Genomic DNA, 16753 nt, shown 5'->3' on the forward strand with positions numbered 1-16753 from the left:
ATCCTATTGACTGAACTGACTTCAAATGATGCCCTTATTTGCATGTTAAGACCCAAGCGTTATATTATCTTTAATACAGACACCGACTATTCAAACAAAATGGTCCCATAAAAGCAAGACATTTCAGACTACTATGATAAATTGGAGAGCACACAATATGTTAAAATGGAAAGTCCTTAAAAGCTGAAATGCAAATATTGAGGCTCTTAACTATGATGCAGAGTGACAGTCATATTGTGTTAAGAATTATGAAGGGAATGAGAGTTGTTGGGCTTTCTTTTTTAAGTTCTGTCAATTCAAAGGGTAACCAAAACCTTTTTTAAACAAGACAATCACAGGTTATTTTATTGAGTGCAACAAACTCGTACTTAGCACTTATAATAAACTCCAAAAGATGAAAATAATATTTTCTTAATAGTGAGTTTGACTTAATTTGCGAAGGAGATTTTATCTTCCCTCATCTCTTCAGTATTGTCGTTGATATGAAAAGCATTGGAACAATGAAGGATGGTAAATATTTAGATGACAACTACTAGAGGCCTGGGAGCTTCTTTTCACGTGATGAAGCAGTGGATCGGGCTCTGTGCGTCCTGGAACTATGGTGCATCTGAGCTAATGCCTAAAGAAGTTATTGAATTGCTGAAGACTCCTGCCCCCTATTGGCCAGTACAGCAGTTCGTTACCATGGAGATAGATGCAGACTCATTTGCTCAAACTGTTTTCAATGTCAGACTCTCAAGAAATCTGTCTTCTTAGTGTCAGTTTGGCTAAAATGGACAGCTAGTCTCAGGTAAGGTAGCTCTTTATTATTATGGGGTATAAGTAATTTATCAGCTACAAAAAAACCCCAACATGAGCAAAAGAAGAGGGGACTGCTCATCTGGGACAATTTGTTATATGATGAATCTTATAAATGGGAGCGGTCAGTTAAGTCCTATTTGTGGTGTCTGGAAATTAAATGTGAATAAATACTACATGTTTTTACTGTGAGACATCTGGGTGGATAAAATGAAATTACGGCAATGTGCTGTGATACCGACACACTTTCACTGGTGGTCTTGCAATAAACCCGGTGCCACCTTCGCCTTCTGATCCATAAAAAAACAAGTTAAAGACTCCTGCTGTTGACAATATTAAATCCAGATCCAAACTGTGAATTATAACAGAAAGTGTATTGTCTTCTACCACAATAAATGAGCTTTGTTATAGTGGCTGTGAACAGAAAACCCTAACAATAAAGAACAAAAACAACCCTTACTGCTTTAAAAGTGTTTTGAATAATGCATTAAAAATGTAGTAGTGAAAGCTAACATAACCCCAAAACACACATACACCCACAAGGAAGTAAAGTACATCCATTTGAATGGCATTTGATGTGCTTGGGCAGTGAATAGGTCATGTTACGCATGCATTACACCCTGACTGCAGCGAATGTTTCTTCCTAAACAAAATAAAACATTTAGATTAAACTTTGATGCTCTATGTGAACATTCGGCAGTTCCTCTCTGGGCTTTAATGCCATATTTTATGGTTTAAGCCATGGAATAATAAAAACAGGTGATAAAAACGGATAAAAACAAAATGAAACATTTCCAGCAAAGTATTAATTTCAGAGTGGTAATTCAGCAAAGCCGAGATAACAGGTGGCATGAGGAAGGCAAAACTAGATTCAATTAGTTAGCCGATTTTCGGCTCAAACCCAAACTCGTTTCCTCAGGAGATGTGATGATGAGCAGTGCGGACCAACAGAGAGTGGTGATTTTCTGCTGTGAAGCACCTTTAACAGGCAGCTGCTCAGAGGCGGGCAGTTCCATAATGGGTTTCTGAATGGAGCTCAGGAGGGCTGGGTGGGACGCCGCCGCAAAGCATCTTCACAAACAGGCTGCATGGGTGGCCAGTATATGCTTGGCTGTGCCTGGGCTGTTTGCGCTTATGCTGGACTGTGAAGTTGACAACTGAGTAAAACTTCTGACTCCACTCCACTCTCGTTTTTGTGTGTGGAGAGCGAGCGTGTTTATTTGTTTATGCATGGCTGCGTTATGGATCCAGGCATCTCCCAACTTATTCTGTTTCCACCCACAGAACTTTCCAGTTACTCTTTTTTAGGTGGCCTAAGCCCGTGAAATTCGAGAAGAAAAAAACAAAAACTAAAGCAAAACACAGTCTGTATTGGCAAGGTACAGTATCTATTCCCCATGAACATTTTCACAAATAACCATAAACATTAATGTATTTCATCAGTATTTTATGTGATAAACCAACACAAGTAGTGCACAACACAACTGTGAAGAAGAATGAAAGTGACAGCCTTCAAGTCTTTGGGGATATAGCTCCATCAGCATTCATATCTGACTTTTTTTGAAACTGACTTTTTTTTTTTTGACAAAATAGCACAAGTGCAGTCAGACTGCATGGAGAATTTTCAACTCTTGTCACAAATTTTCAATTGAAATTTTGTTTAGGCCTCGACAATCCTTTATTTAAACCACAGGTGTCAAACTCCAGTCCTCCAGGGCCGCTGTCCTGCAGTTTTTAGATGTGCCACAGGTACAAAACACTGGATTGAAATGGCTTTATTACCTCCTCCTCGTGTAGATAAGTTCTCCAGAGCCTTGCTAATGACCTAATTATTCTTTTCAGGTGTGATGCCGCAGAGGCACATCTAAAAGTTGCAGCCCTGGAGGACTGGAGTTTGACACCCCTGATTAAAATCATTCCATGCTAATATTTCATGAATGTTTTTATCACATTTTCATTTTAAATGTTTGTGTTAGCACGGTGCTACTGTGGTGTTTTTCTAAAGAACATAAAGTTAAAAAAAATACACTAAAGTTTGGGGTTGTAATGTGACAAAATGCAAAAATGTTTTGCAAAGCACTCTAAGCTCTCAACATCCATAACATAAGGGGAGGATGTGGAGAGGACAGTGAAAAACCCTGTATATATTTACCTCTCTGTGTAAGATTGGAGGCACAGACGGTCCTCTAGGTGTCTCTGATGTGGGAGGGCAGCATCAGAAGCCGTGCCTCTCCTGTCTCTTGCCCTTATTAAAGTGATTGCACGTCTTATTGGACTGGGCGAGCTGAGAGTGTGTGAGCAGCATGGGTTATTATAAAATGCCTTAGCTTACAGACTCATACGTCCAAGTTTATTTGCCTGCGCCACATGCGGAATGTGGGAGTAGGCAACTTTGTGCCGTCCCAACATCTTTATCTATTGTAGTGGAGTCCACCAAGAAGGAGACCTAATGTTCTTCAAGTTTCAATGACACATCAGTTCAATTAGCAGCACTGACCAAAACACACTTTGTCAAACACTGACTCCTCTCTTCTCTCTGTGTGTCTCCCACCACCAGTCTGGCTCCATAATGAAGCGCACTGTTACCCGAGAGCATGCTACACACCAGTGCACACACAATGACTAACGCAGAACAATATAAAAATGCACAAGTAAGCTCACACATCCGGCTGTGTGCACAAACATTGGGTACTTAGCTTTCATTTCGCAGCCTGCCTGCATGACTGAACTCCTTACAGGTAAATAGAACAGCTCTCAATTTCATTAAGCAGCTCTGTGCTCCATCAGTTCTGTATGGCCCGAGTTTTACTTATCTAACGCTACGTGGCAAACTCAGCATAATGGCACAGTTCTTTTTGATCCTTGGATTGTGGGGGAATATTTTACTGTACACAGTAGGAAATACCACCATGAGTGATATATTTTTGAAGATCACTAAACCTAGCAGCAAGCAGCCTTTCATCAAACGAGACCAAGAATCAAAGAGAATACCGGCATAACACTTAGAATGAAGTTGTAGCTCTTGACAAGATCTTGTTAAAACGTTCTCTTATGTACTATAATTTTATGAGACATGGTGCCACTAGGAAATTCGGAAATGCTTTACAATTTATGCACTTCAGTAAACCCTTGATCAAAAGCTCCAAAATGCAGATAAAGCTTCCATATTTAAATGTAATAAGAAAAAAAACTAATAAAAAGAGCACTGATCATTTTGTTATTTGAGGTGAAATGTTCAAACATTTATACCTGTGGCTGCCTGAAGAATGTGACCCCACTGAGCATCAAATTACTAAGATATATTTTGCCCTAACACATTGAACTCAAGCAATTTAACCCCATTAAGGAGCATTTATGGGTTTTCTCACTTTAGCTCCTTGACTACAGCCATTTCTCTTGAACTACAGTTAAGAACTTCACTATCTTTCTCTGGAACATTTATTTTATCCCTCCATATTCCTTATACAGTAGAAATTGCTGTCTTTTGTATACTTTTCCCATATGACCCATAGTATTAGTTCACAAGCAGATGTTTTTAACATATTATTAGTTCTAATTTATTTTCAAATAAGGGCTGTAATGATACACCTAGCTCACAAGACAATAGTCTTGAGTTCATAAGCAACAGACAAAATTTTAACAATATTTTTGAGGAGAAAGTTAAAATAAATCTGAATAAGACTGCATGCTGATAGGAATATGGAATAACATTGTACAAAACTGCAATGATTTAATCAGTCGTGTCTAAATAATGTTTTCGTAACTGGACCTCGTCCTGAATACCCTTTAGGAAGCATGGGAGAGGCAGTGTCATGTTGTGGGGATGCTTTCTTCAAACGACAAGTGGCTGGGCAGAATTGACGGCAAAATAGAGGGAGATTAATATGGAACATCTTGAGAAAAACCCATCTCCAATCTGGACAAAAACCCATTTCCGGGCTTTAAAGTCCGCTAAGGTCTAGAGATTGGGGTGGAGGTTCACCTTCTGGCAGGACAATGGAAACATTACAATGGCCCAGTCAAAGTTCAGACCTAAGTCTATTTCAGAACATATGGCAAAGGCTGAACATCGATTTTCACAGCCCCTCTACAACCAACTAGACTAAGTATAATATTTTCTATCAAACCTTCAGTCATCACATGTGCAAAGATAGTAGAGTCATACCACAGACCTGCACCTGTAGTACACAGTGAAAGGTGATTGTACAAAGAATTGACTCAGTGGGTATGAATATAAATGTACACAACATATTTTAACCTATCTTTTGTAAAAAAATAAAAAAAACTGTAGAAATGTATGCATCCTTTTTATTGCATTTCATAATTTCCCAATAAAATACACTGGAGCAGTGGTTGTAATGAGCTAAAATATTTTTTTTAAAAAGGGTTTGTGGATTAAAGAAAAATAACTAAATATTTTCTTTGAAATGGTAGTACATAAACAATGGAATGTGATTAATTTACTATCAATGATTTTCTTTCATATGCAGTCTTAAAGGTTACCTTTGATCATCGGCTAACTTCAAAAAGGCTTACTCTATATTTTAAGATCTTTTTGAAGCTATCAGAATCAAAAATTTGGAAATGCTTTATAATTTGTCTCTTTAATCAGGCATGCTAAATGTGCTTTTTAATCAGTTATTGAGAGCAAAATATTGTTCAGCCTTTGCTTTATCCAAGGGTTTATGATGTAATTTATTTCATAGTTGCATATTTTCTGAGTAATCAGACAGAAGACGTATACTGCACACAATGTACCTGTGCATCCCTCAAACTTTCAGTGCATCATCGTTTGGAAACCACAGCCAAAATTGTTTCAGTCAATACACAGATTTTTTTTTCCACCCTCACTGGGGATTTAGACCTGTGTAGAAACAGAGCAATGTGTCACTGCTGCAGGGACCTGGGCTGAGACGAATGAAGGTAAATTTGTGTGGTCTCAATTGTTCTGAAATCAAAATCTATGTTGCTGAAAAACTGAGGCTGATACTTACACACACAATCCAGAATTTCATAAAAAAATAAAATGAGATCTAACACAATCTGTTGTCTCTTTAATTAGGCGTGCTAAAGCATTATGTATTCAAGACAGTGAGGTTGTTGAATTGCGAGTACTGTCACCTCTGCTTAAAGCGAAGATTCACTTCAGCTAGTCTGTCTTGCTGTGATGTGAGTTCCCTGAGGAGAATGTATGAGCAGAAAAACTGGGGGCAAAAAGAATTTACAACAGACTGGCGTCACTTTCCAAAAACTTCCAAAAGTTTGTAGGTTTTGTGAATTCTCTCTCTGACAACTTGAAAAGCAAAGAGCAGATGTTGCTTTATCTCTGTCCATCAGCATCTGGCAGCCACCTGGAGTTAACCACAGGTGGATGTGATGGTATCAATATCAGTAAACATGAATACGCAAATGCACGTCCCGCAGCGTTGTCAAAGTCAAAGACCAATTTGGACCAAATCTCACCAGGATGCCTGATTTAAAAACATCCAATTAAGATGAAAACTACAATAAGTTTGTGGCATAGAAAGAATTATGAACGCCTGTTTACTCTGATACCCATGAATGAAATTCAGTGTAATCAGTTCTCCTCAGATGCTCTGTAAAAGCAAAGATAGTCCACCTTTGTGTAATTTAATCTCAGTTTAAGCAGCTGTTCTGTGAGGCCTCAGATGCTTGTTCAGAAACAAACGGCCTCATTAAGGCCGAGGAATAAAGCAAACAGGTCATGGTACCTCTGAAGGAGCTGGAAAGGTTCACAGACAGTTATTAGTCTTACTCAGCACAAATCTCGTCTATGTTAAGAGTGTCAAGGGAAAAAGCTATTGTTAATTCAGTCCCATTTGCAGTTTTCCACAAGCAACAACAAAGGAATAAGGAAGAAGATACTCTGCTCAGATTAAACCAAAATTGAGCCCGTATGTCCGGCAAGCAAAACATTATGTGCAGTAGATAAAAAAAAATGCTGCACAGCCAAAGACGTTCTTTCTGTCTTAGAACTTTGAGGTGCATCCCTGGTCCAACACACCTGAGTCAAAAGACTGAATTCCCTCTCCAGCAGTAACTCAACTCTGCAGAGGCCTGCTATCAATTATCCAGGTGTGTTAAAGAAGGGATGAATCTAAAAGTTGCAGGGGAACTTGGGCACGCCTGGCTTAGACCAAAACACATCCATGTGTTAAAATGACCTAATCAAATCTGAGACCTACATATTGTCTTTCCACCTCGGGATTATGTGCTAATTGTCTCGGTCCATGACATATAATCTCTATAAAACACAGTATGTGAACATCTTGAAGGAGTATAAATGTGACCAACATAAAATGATCAGACAGATGGCATGTAAAAAGTAACTTTGTTATGAGAGCAGTATATTGCAACTGCTCTCATAATTCCTAGGATGTTTAAATGTGTTAATAAAATATATTATAGTCCATTTAGATAATTTGGCAGTATTGAGTAGGTAAGCTGGGTGTCTTAAAGTAGACAGAGGTAATTGCTCTGCATTAGCATCTGCCGGCATTTGGCTTACTATCATAGTTTTAAATGAAAGCTAGAAAATGCGAGTTTGATCTAAGTGAATATGCAGCTATACTAGGAGTTTACAAAGCTGTCCTAAGCTCCCACATACAAAAGCGTGTTTGTGAAGTCTGTGTGCAATTACAACTCCACTGGCTCAGACCGGCCTAATTAAGCACATATCACAATGGAAGATGACAGGGAGCCGATGAGAAAACAAAGCAAAGGTAGAGGGGGACAAAAAAAGCAAGCATCTAAGACAGAGACGGAACAAATGTAGAGCTACATTTTTATATGGTTAATAAAGTTAGTGCAGTGTTTGACCTTCACTTGTGCATTACTTGACACCGACCTAAACTGACTCTGACATAAACTGCTTACTTTACATCAAATAAAATGAGAAATGGCAACAGGCAAAGATGGACTTCCCCTTTGGAAAAAACGAGTAGGTGATGGGATTTCCTCTTTGCCAACATTAGATTTGTGTTTATGAGCTGAGTTTGCTAAAGGAATGAAGACGTATGCCAGGATGATTCAGACTGGATGTGAATGGTGTAAGTAGACAGACTATAAAACAACTGCCAATATGTAAATGTGTAAACATGGAAATGAGGGAGAAAGTAGATAGCGACATCAACAGAAGCATAATGCTCTCAGGAACTCCAGTGACCCACACTTACAGGCATTATCCATGAATGGAGAAATTATGGAACAGTTGTGAATTATTCTACAAGTAAGCTGTCTACCAAAGTTAACTTGGAGTAACTCCAAGAGCAAACTAACGACTCATCCAGGAGGTCACAAAAAAAAACAAAGAAACACAAGACGTTCTGCATGCCTCTCTTGCTTTGGTTTAGGTCTGAGTGAACAAGAAAAAGACTGGACAAAAATGGCCTTAATGGAAAAATTTGAAGGTGAAACTCAGTTGATTAAAAATAACACAAAGATCTGTCTCACCTGTTCAAATTGAAACCTCTTAATGACCTCCAAGACTATTGGCAGAATATTCCATGGACTAAGAGACTAGTGGAACGTTATGAAAGGTACATGTCCTTTATATATGGTATAAAAAAACTTGCCTATGAGAAAAAGAACAATACACCAAAAGTTAAATATGGTGCTTATAGTGGGACTAGACTGGGCTCCTTTGGTGCTTCATGATCTGGTGGAAATCCGAAGGATGGATGGAACCAAGAAATCTGCTCTTGACTAACAAACCCTGAGGTAGAATCAGTTTGTCACCTCAAGCCCACTTTGGTTATGCAGCTGATAATGATCAGAAGAAAACCAGCATGGCTCTCTCTGCATGGCTAAAAAACAGTTTTGGAGCATTCTAGTCAGAATTTCATTTGATTAAGACAACATGGGATGACCAATAATCTTTCTAGGCTAGGTTGGTTTGGATTTTTATCTCTTAGATAAATTTATTCATCATTTGAAAATGTTCTTTTTTTTGTATTTGCTTTACATATCTGATATTCAAATAAGTTTGAATACTGTAAATATTAAGAAGACAAAACAAATCTCTAAAGAGGATGAATTTTATGTAACTGTAAATTCAGTTTATGAACTTGAAAGCCTGCATTCAATCCACATATTAAGTGCACAAAATTACAACCTTCATTTCACAGATCAAATGATGTGTTTTGTGTCTTAACCAGTAAGCAATTCAAACTCTCTACCACTTTTTAAAGAAAATCTACAGACAAAAATACACATCCCATATATTCACAAGGCCGTGACCCATATTCTTTAATCCACTTTAAAGTGGGATGTGAGAAGCTATCATGTTCATTCTCTCTCATTTTTACCACTACTGTGAACAGAGAATGTGTGTACGGAAAATAGAAACCAGAAATAACACAAGTGTCACATCATTCTTTCATCAAGGCTTGTATTTCAACGCTGCCTTGCATCATCTGAGCTTTGGAGGAAGCTTTGTGACAGAAAATAAGCCTATTCATATGCATAGTGATTACTGTGTGTGCGTGTGTTTGTGTGTGTGCGTGAAACATTAAATAGGTCTTGGTAATAAATCTGATGGCTTGCCACGGCTGTATAAATAGAGCCAGGGGATTTGGTCATGTTCAGTGTTCCAGTTTCATTACTTCTGGGTGTTCATCGGATCAAATGGGTTAGAACCAAGTTCCTTAACAGTGACCAGCCAGAGATGAAAGCAAATAGCAGAGCATTGTAATATTATTTTGCGTGACATACCTGACCACACCCTGGACAGTCATTGCCATTCTCACAGGTTCTGCGTCGGGATTGGATGCCTCCGCCGCAGGGCACATTGCAACGTTCCCAAGCCGACCAGGCCGACCAATACACATGGGGAGGGCAGGGCAGGTGTTCATTACAGTACCTTGAGGGGAGGATGGTAAATAACACAAAGTGATGACTTTAGTTCCTTTTGGCTGTCACACTGAGCACAAGATCAAGGCTTTACACAGTGAAGTCAGCCATGTACCTACAGAAAAAAAGCATAGCCACAACTTAAATCCACAATCAACAGCCTTTGAAAGCACAAAATCAAGAGCAATCAGAAATATGAAACACAAAACCCACACTAAAGTACTTTGAAAGACCTGGAAATGTCTATGCCTGTTTGTAGCCTGGTGCAACAAATTACATCTTTTTTTTAGGTTCTAAGATTTAGATAGTGGGACATCTAGAGGAATATAATTGAGCATCAAGACTTGTGTCAATGTGTGGTTATTTGGCTCTGCGGCTCTTTGAATAAATGAAATCATACTTTTCTTTTGTTGTTTCTTTTTGTTGTTTGTTTTGTGGTCACGTTAAAAAAACACTGAGTCCACTGGTAAATTTGGTCAAAAACAGCCACTGCTTTTGATCTACTCTCACAACAACAAGCTCGCAAGATGAGACGATGCATAATAATGGGGTAACAAAGACGAACAGCAATTTTGGGAAAATTGAGAACAAAATGCTTTCATGGATTACAAAACTGTACTTTAAAGAATCTATAGTAGCTGTGAGACAATTCAGCCCAGCTTTGACTGCTCCCTATATTTTTTCTGTTGATCTCATTTTGAACGTCATGCTAATGCAAATATAAGTGAAACAGCCATTTTGAACTGACAGGATGGTCTGAAGCTATCTTGTGACATTCTTCTAGTGTTTAGAAATTGTTCCAGCTTATCTGTCACCTTGTCACTTTTATTTCCAACTGGATTGCCAAACAGCTTTATCAATATTTCTGCAATCGACCACATTCATTCAGTTCAATCTGCAGTCTCTATTAGCCGAAGTCAATACAGTGCAACCAGACAAGTCAAACAAACTAACTCCTATTTTATTTCCCTCACTTTAAACATCAGCATAATGCTTATACCTTTGTTTTAAATGCAAGAATTGGAATTAAGAGATTTTGCGCTAGTCTTCAATTCAAACAATAAATGAGATTTTTTTGCACACTTTGCTTAGAGAGAAGAAATCACAGCAGAGATGAGTAAGGAAACGTCTGCTGCATTCTTCTCTCTCAGACCACTGCACAGGTAACTAGCAGTAAATAATGCCTTTAATAACTGTTGCTAGCCATTTGGGTCCTGTAAGCACAAATGCTTTCTGCTCCCCACTCCACATAATTCAGTATTTGTCAATGCTTTTCTCTTGTGATGGAAAAATAAGGCTTACAAAGACAACAGATTTCAGGTGAAATAAAAGTGAAGAAACAAATCTATGCATCTCTTATTTAACAAGAAAAAGCTCATTGAGATTATACTCCATATTTACAAGTAACTATTAAATGGAAAGCACAGTAATATAATTTCCAATTTTGTAAAATACTGGGATGTGGAGTTCATCAGGTAATCATAATCCATCAGAGGAAGAATGGTTGAAGTAAAAAACAGGTGCCTTCAGTCTTGGTTTGAGAAACACTTTCTGTTTCTAAAAAAGAGCCACAATTTAAGTTTCAGCTTAGGGACCAATTTTTCAATATGACTTTTAAAAGATAAATTCTCATCAGTCACAATACCTAAATATCTGTACTATCTGGCAATTTCCATTTCAACATCTTGAACAGTTTAACAAGCTTTAGCAGGAAGACACTTCTAGCAGAACCTATCTCAGCTTGAACATCCATCTGACACGACCAACTGGGGGTTTGAAAAGACCGAGCAAATGCACAACAAAGAGAAACAGAAGCAGTGATCCAGAAACACTTTCTATCTGGGTGATCTGACATGACACTGTTGCTGGAACACAGTTTTGAACCATTTCCTTTAAGTAACCCTGGGTGAACTCAGACTCACTTGGACACAATTAACAAAATACAAAATTATGTACTTTAATATAGCAGAAGCCAAAGGAGTTGGAGAAATACAAGTGTTTCTTGTGGTGCTTTGGAAATCTACTTAAATAACAAGAACAAAACTAATGAAAATGAAAATACAAGGAACTGTACTTATCAAACTGAAAATGAATAAAATAAACTGTGGAAAATGTGTGCTAAATCCCAGAGTGAAAGACATATATTTGTTTTAGTTGACTGGATGATGTGATGGTGTTAGGGGCTCAAAAAGAAATTTAAAAAATGACACCAAGGTTTTTCATAGAAAATTGATGCTATAATTGCTACAATTTTATTCATCTTATTGAATGAAATTATTCAATAGGATGTTGAAAGGGTCAAGTTACCAAAGTTCAGAAAAAGAAAAAAGTGTACATTTTTTTTAGGGTTAGGGTTAAGACTCATTTGATGTCCTCTAATGAGTTTAAAAAAAGCTTCTAATAATCTTTTGTGTTTAAAGGCAAGCACATTTGTGTGTCATCATGAACAATGATATATCAGGGGGTTGTTGCTGAAAATTGCTGCCTACTGCTTTTGGTGAAGCAAATAGTATTAAATCACTTATCTGAAAGGCGCTTAAAACATTAATTGAAGCTGTAGATAGGGATAAAGTTAAGGACAGCTGCTATAATGCATAAGCAAACTAAACCCAGACATAAAGTGCTTAAAATTTCCATCATGAAACAATGATCATGTCTGATAGTTGGCTTGGGATCCAAAACACCATACATGAATGCTCCAGTTTTCAAGAAACTTGTTGACAGAACCTCTAAGAGGTTTATGTGCATTGTAACAAATACAAATTGTATTTTATTTAGGAACTTATTCTGTACAGCAGTTGCCAATCAGATATGTTAGTTTTAAAAAAGTACAACATAAAAGTACCTACAAAAATCTAAGAATGCTGTTCCTGCTGAAAGAAAATCTAGAATCTCAAATATTTGCTAAAATGACAAACTTTCAATTAACATGCAACACAGAGATAGTATGTATTCAAATTGCATTTTCAGTTTTTGTATGACCTCAGATGTTTATGTTTTCCCTCCTACTTTACCACAAATGGCAGTCAGTGGAAACAGTGCAACTTATATTAGTCTCCACACACAAAGTAACACAGCCTTTTACCAGGCGAGTCTAAGAAACAAACGTAACACAAAAGTATTCAGAGTTGTTAGGAAAGCACCACTTGGTTCCAAATCACAAAAGAACACTTTTGCTGTAAAATGTCTGGTTTCTTCTTGGCTGGTTATCATAGCTAATACAATGCAAGTTCCATGTCTGCCAGTAGGACTCCTTTGCTAGACGAGAATATCAGTAAATAAGTTAGGTGTGCACCTTTTCACGCTCGACAACCATCCAGGCAAACACTGGACATACACATAGGTTTTTCTGCTGCATATTTAAGGTTGACCAATTCTTGTCTTCATTTAAACTTTAAAAATCAGGTGAAAATTTGACCTTTTTATAGTTAACTAGTCCTGTCAGAAGATGTTCAAAGTCAGGCTTGGTGAGCCCATTTGAGCAACTCCAAATTTGTTTGAAATACATTTAAATGTCAAATATGTCACAGTTTTTCCCTTTCAACGTTCAATTATGTTTACAAGTAGTTCAGTTGTTAGATAAAAATGTTTTTGTTTTTTTTTTCACCGTTGCAAGGTAATGCAAAAGGAATTTACTGTCTGCCTTACACTGGGTTGTGAACTGTTTCAGTGAAAGTTTAAAGTTATTGCTTGAAGACTGAAACAGATTTACAACGTCTGCAAGGATTAGACCCCGAGATGTCCAAATCAGAGAGCCTTTTCTTTATTACAACATCTTGAGATACAAGGTACAAGAACAACAAGAGTTCAACCTGCTTGTCTTTATATTGACAATACAGACACAAATCTTGCTTTTGCTTTACAAGCATCTCCTAACTGGAGGGACATTGCTGAGGAGAGGGATGTCGGAGTATTCTTGCTGAGCTTGCTACCTGCCCTACCCAACATCAGATAAGATGAACAGAATGGATGAATTTTTCTGCTTTTACTTGGAAATGTTCTTCATGTGAAATAAACTGCTAAATTTAGAAGTGTAATACAATGAGGTTATTGCCACACTTCAATCCTTGTCAATCGACTAGAGAACCTAGACAAAAAGGACTCTAAAAAAATGCATGTTCAGATGAGTGAAGTTTGCATCTCTGATGTAGACTGAAGGAAACACTTCATTGTCTATGCCTGAAAACGTGAGTGAATCAAACCACCAAGAACACGGCCTTTTGCATTCGCCTGTGACAATGTTGTTTAAGAAGTACAGCAAAGGAAGATTACATATATCTCAAATCTTAATGAATATTTGCATAATTCATTGACGTGGGCTAATAAAAGCCGAGGAGACACATGCATCATCTCTAATTACGATGTTTTACAAGGCAGTATTACAGCAATGTCTAAAATACTTGAATTGCTTAATTCTCATTATAAATTAACTACAGAAAATTGCAAGGCTTGTTAGAACCATTTTCCAGCTTTTACATCGGCTACAAATCTGCTTTTATATATTTTTTTCTTCATGTTTTGGCAGATGACTGCCTTTTTTTTTTTCTTTAGAAAAACAGAGCCTTCTTGTGCTAGAAACAAGCTTTAAATTCATACCATTTCCTCCTCAGACTCAATTAAGCTGTACATTTCAGCCGCAGTGTTCCCAAAACGTCACCATTATTCACAGCAGCTCAAAGAACACGTTCTTTACTCTCTGGATATAAAAATCCTTGCTGCTTTTCACTTTTACCAATCTTTGCTGTGCCAATGAGTTGATATGTTTGGGAGTAAGAGTGTGGCAAAGTGAGGACAAGGTAATGAAAGGCTGTCCGGTATGCAGTCAGATTCACGTGAATGCTAAAAGGCTTTTACGTGGACAAAATACCCCTACAGGAATGCAACGCAATAATAAAATACAAAAACATCAGCAATCAATGCAGTGGAGATTATCTTGAGCTTCAAAATTATCCTTACACTCACTAATCACACAAGTGAGTGGCTTTGCTCCATCTTGTTTTATCCGTTTTCTTCTCCTCTAAAACACACGGGGCTGATCAGAGTAAAACGAGGCTAATTACCCAGTACAGCCTGAGTAAGCAGCGTGGACGCTGTCAGTGTGCTGAGGGAAAAGCCAACAGTAGGTTCATAAATGCAGGCATTAACCATCCAGATTTAAGCCCGCAGCGCTGCTGTGTGGGCTCAGTTTCATAGCATTTGCTTTAACTTTAAAGGATTTGGCTGCTGCAAACAATCAAGACTGAACTTATTGGATGCTTGTTGGGTTAACAACAATAAAATAGAGCTGTAAAAAGGAGGTTTATTTGTGCCCCTCTGCATTTTCCTTTTGCATTTGACATTGTTTGTATATTTATCCATGTATGGACATATGGCATGGGCATTTATCTGAATGAGGCACTTGAGGCAACAATGCAAGAACAAGGTGTGAAGTGAGCCATCGCACTTCTCTGATGGGAACCCGGTGCATATAAAGAACAGAATTTTCACAACTGTTTTCAGCAAAAAAAAAAAAAAAAAGACTGACATGAGCCAGTTTCTCATGGCATTCAGACTGGTGATTTTTAACTTTTCCTATTTTATATATGGCTTACTTCAAACAACAGTTAGTGGTGGAAGTGGTGGTGGAAGATTTCAGACATGGTAACAAAGGCAAAACAAATGTTTTTTTTCAAGTGGATGCATAAATGTGAACAAAAGTTAATTTACATATCCCCGTGTTGCCCTTTTAAACCCATATGCCTGCATCTAGTGAAGATGGATGTTGTTACTTTTAAATCACCTGAATGCTGCCTTATTCATTAAGATGTCACATCTCTTCATGTGATAGAAGCAGAAAGAAGCAGCAGGACTACCTTGCAATACAATTAAAAATTTTAAAGGTCATGCTTTAAACAAAAGGTTTGGTGATGCACTAGCAAAGAAACTAATACTAATAGTTTAATAAATAAACCAATACCAATGGCATGATATTGCATATTTGCTCTGTGTTTTATTGGGATAGAAATACACTGCCAAGGGTAAATATTGCTCCAATGTCACCTTCTACCCTGATATTCTATCAGAGCAGGCCTGAATATCACGACTCTAAGAGGCCATATGTAGAGCAGACATGTCCCATTGCTACAGAATCAGTGAAAGAGCAATCATTGCATACTATGCTGTATACTTGCATACTATAGCTCTGTTTGGATTTATGAACATTCACTCACTCTGCATGCTGAACGCTCAAATCAACTCCAACTGATAGACGCCCAAACTATTTTTTTAATTCGTCTGCTGCTGTTAATACTAATTGACCATTTGATTTGACCAACACTAATAGTGTTCAGGGAAGTAAACTTTGATGGAAACGTTACTGCAAATGCAATGTATGGCGTCTTAGCGCAGTAAAACATTATGAATTTTCCTCCTTTCATCCCAATAAACCTGTATACAGTATACAAGAGAAAGGAGGGCACACAAAAATCAACAAAGATAAAAATAAAAATGGCTGGAATTCATATTTTTAAAATGTACTTTAATTCTTTAAGCTTAGACCCACACAAATCAGTTTTTAGATACACCAACATACATAGCAAGATAAGACACAGTGTTAATGGGGCTTACGTATTTACTCTTTTCTGCCATCCATTATAGTAGCTTATTTGATTTATCATGTTTGGTATCATTTATGAGCTTTCCTAACAAACTTGAAAAAAATATGCTCCTAATGTCTTTTGCAAAAGACCTGGATATCTATTGGCCTCTTTAAGGGTTATCTGTTTTAACTTAGAAATCATTTAAACACTGATTTCAATTAATTTGAGGTAAATAAATAAAAAAAAAATCAATAAAAGAAAGAACAAACTAACAGACTATAACAGCTGATCTTTCAATTTTCAAACTGATTTTAAATTTTAAAATTTAAAGAATCCTGTAAACATCCCCTTCCAGTAGCAAGCCTAAAACCTCTCCGACTTGTTTCATATAACTGAACAGAGTGACTACTGAGCCTGAGTATTGGAGATGGCACAAACGGGATTAAAACTGAGGGGAAAAAATGGGATGGTAAAATCGGCTTCTCTTCTGCGGCGGTTTTTAGAGC

The 16753-nt window shown here is 37.5% G+C and overlaps 1 protein-coding gene across 4 annotated transcripts in view; it reads right to left on the reverse strand.

Moving 5' to 3' along the window:
- Nucleotides 1-16753, reverse strand: part of sema5a (sema domain, seven thrombospondin repeats (type 1 and type 1-like), transmembrane domain (TM) and short cytoplasmic domain, (semaphorin) 5A) — a 151183-nt gene that overhangs the window by 32511 nt on the left and 101919 nt on the right. For all 4 annotated transcript variants that reach the window (XR_004337338.1, XM_032551350.1, XM_032551352.1 and 1 more), the window contains exon 15: nt 9532-9679. Coding sequence is in view for 3 of the 4 variants with exons in the window: in XM_032551350.1 (XP_032407241.1) it covers nt 9532-9679 (148 nt within the window). In the remaining variant the exon portion in view is untranslated. The remainder of the gene's footprint in view (nt 1-9531; nt 9680-16753) is intronic.

This window comes from Xiphophorus hellerii, chromosome 21 (assembly GCF_003331165.1).
Source record: "Xiphophorus hellerii strain 12219 chromosome 21, Xiphophorus_hellerii-4.1, whole genome shotgun sequence".
In the NCBI taxonomy this organism is placed as follows: domain Eukaryota; kingdom Metazoa; phylum Chordata; class Actinopteri; order Cyprinodontiformes; family Poeciliidae; genus Xiphophorus; species Xiphophorus hellerii.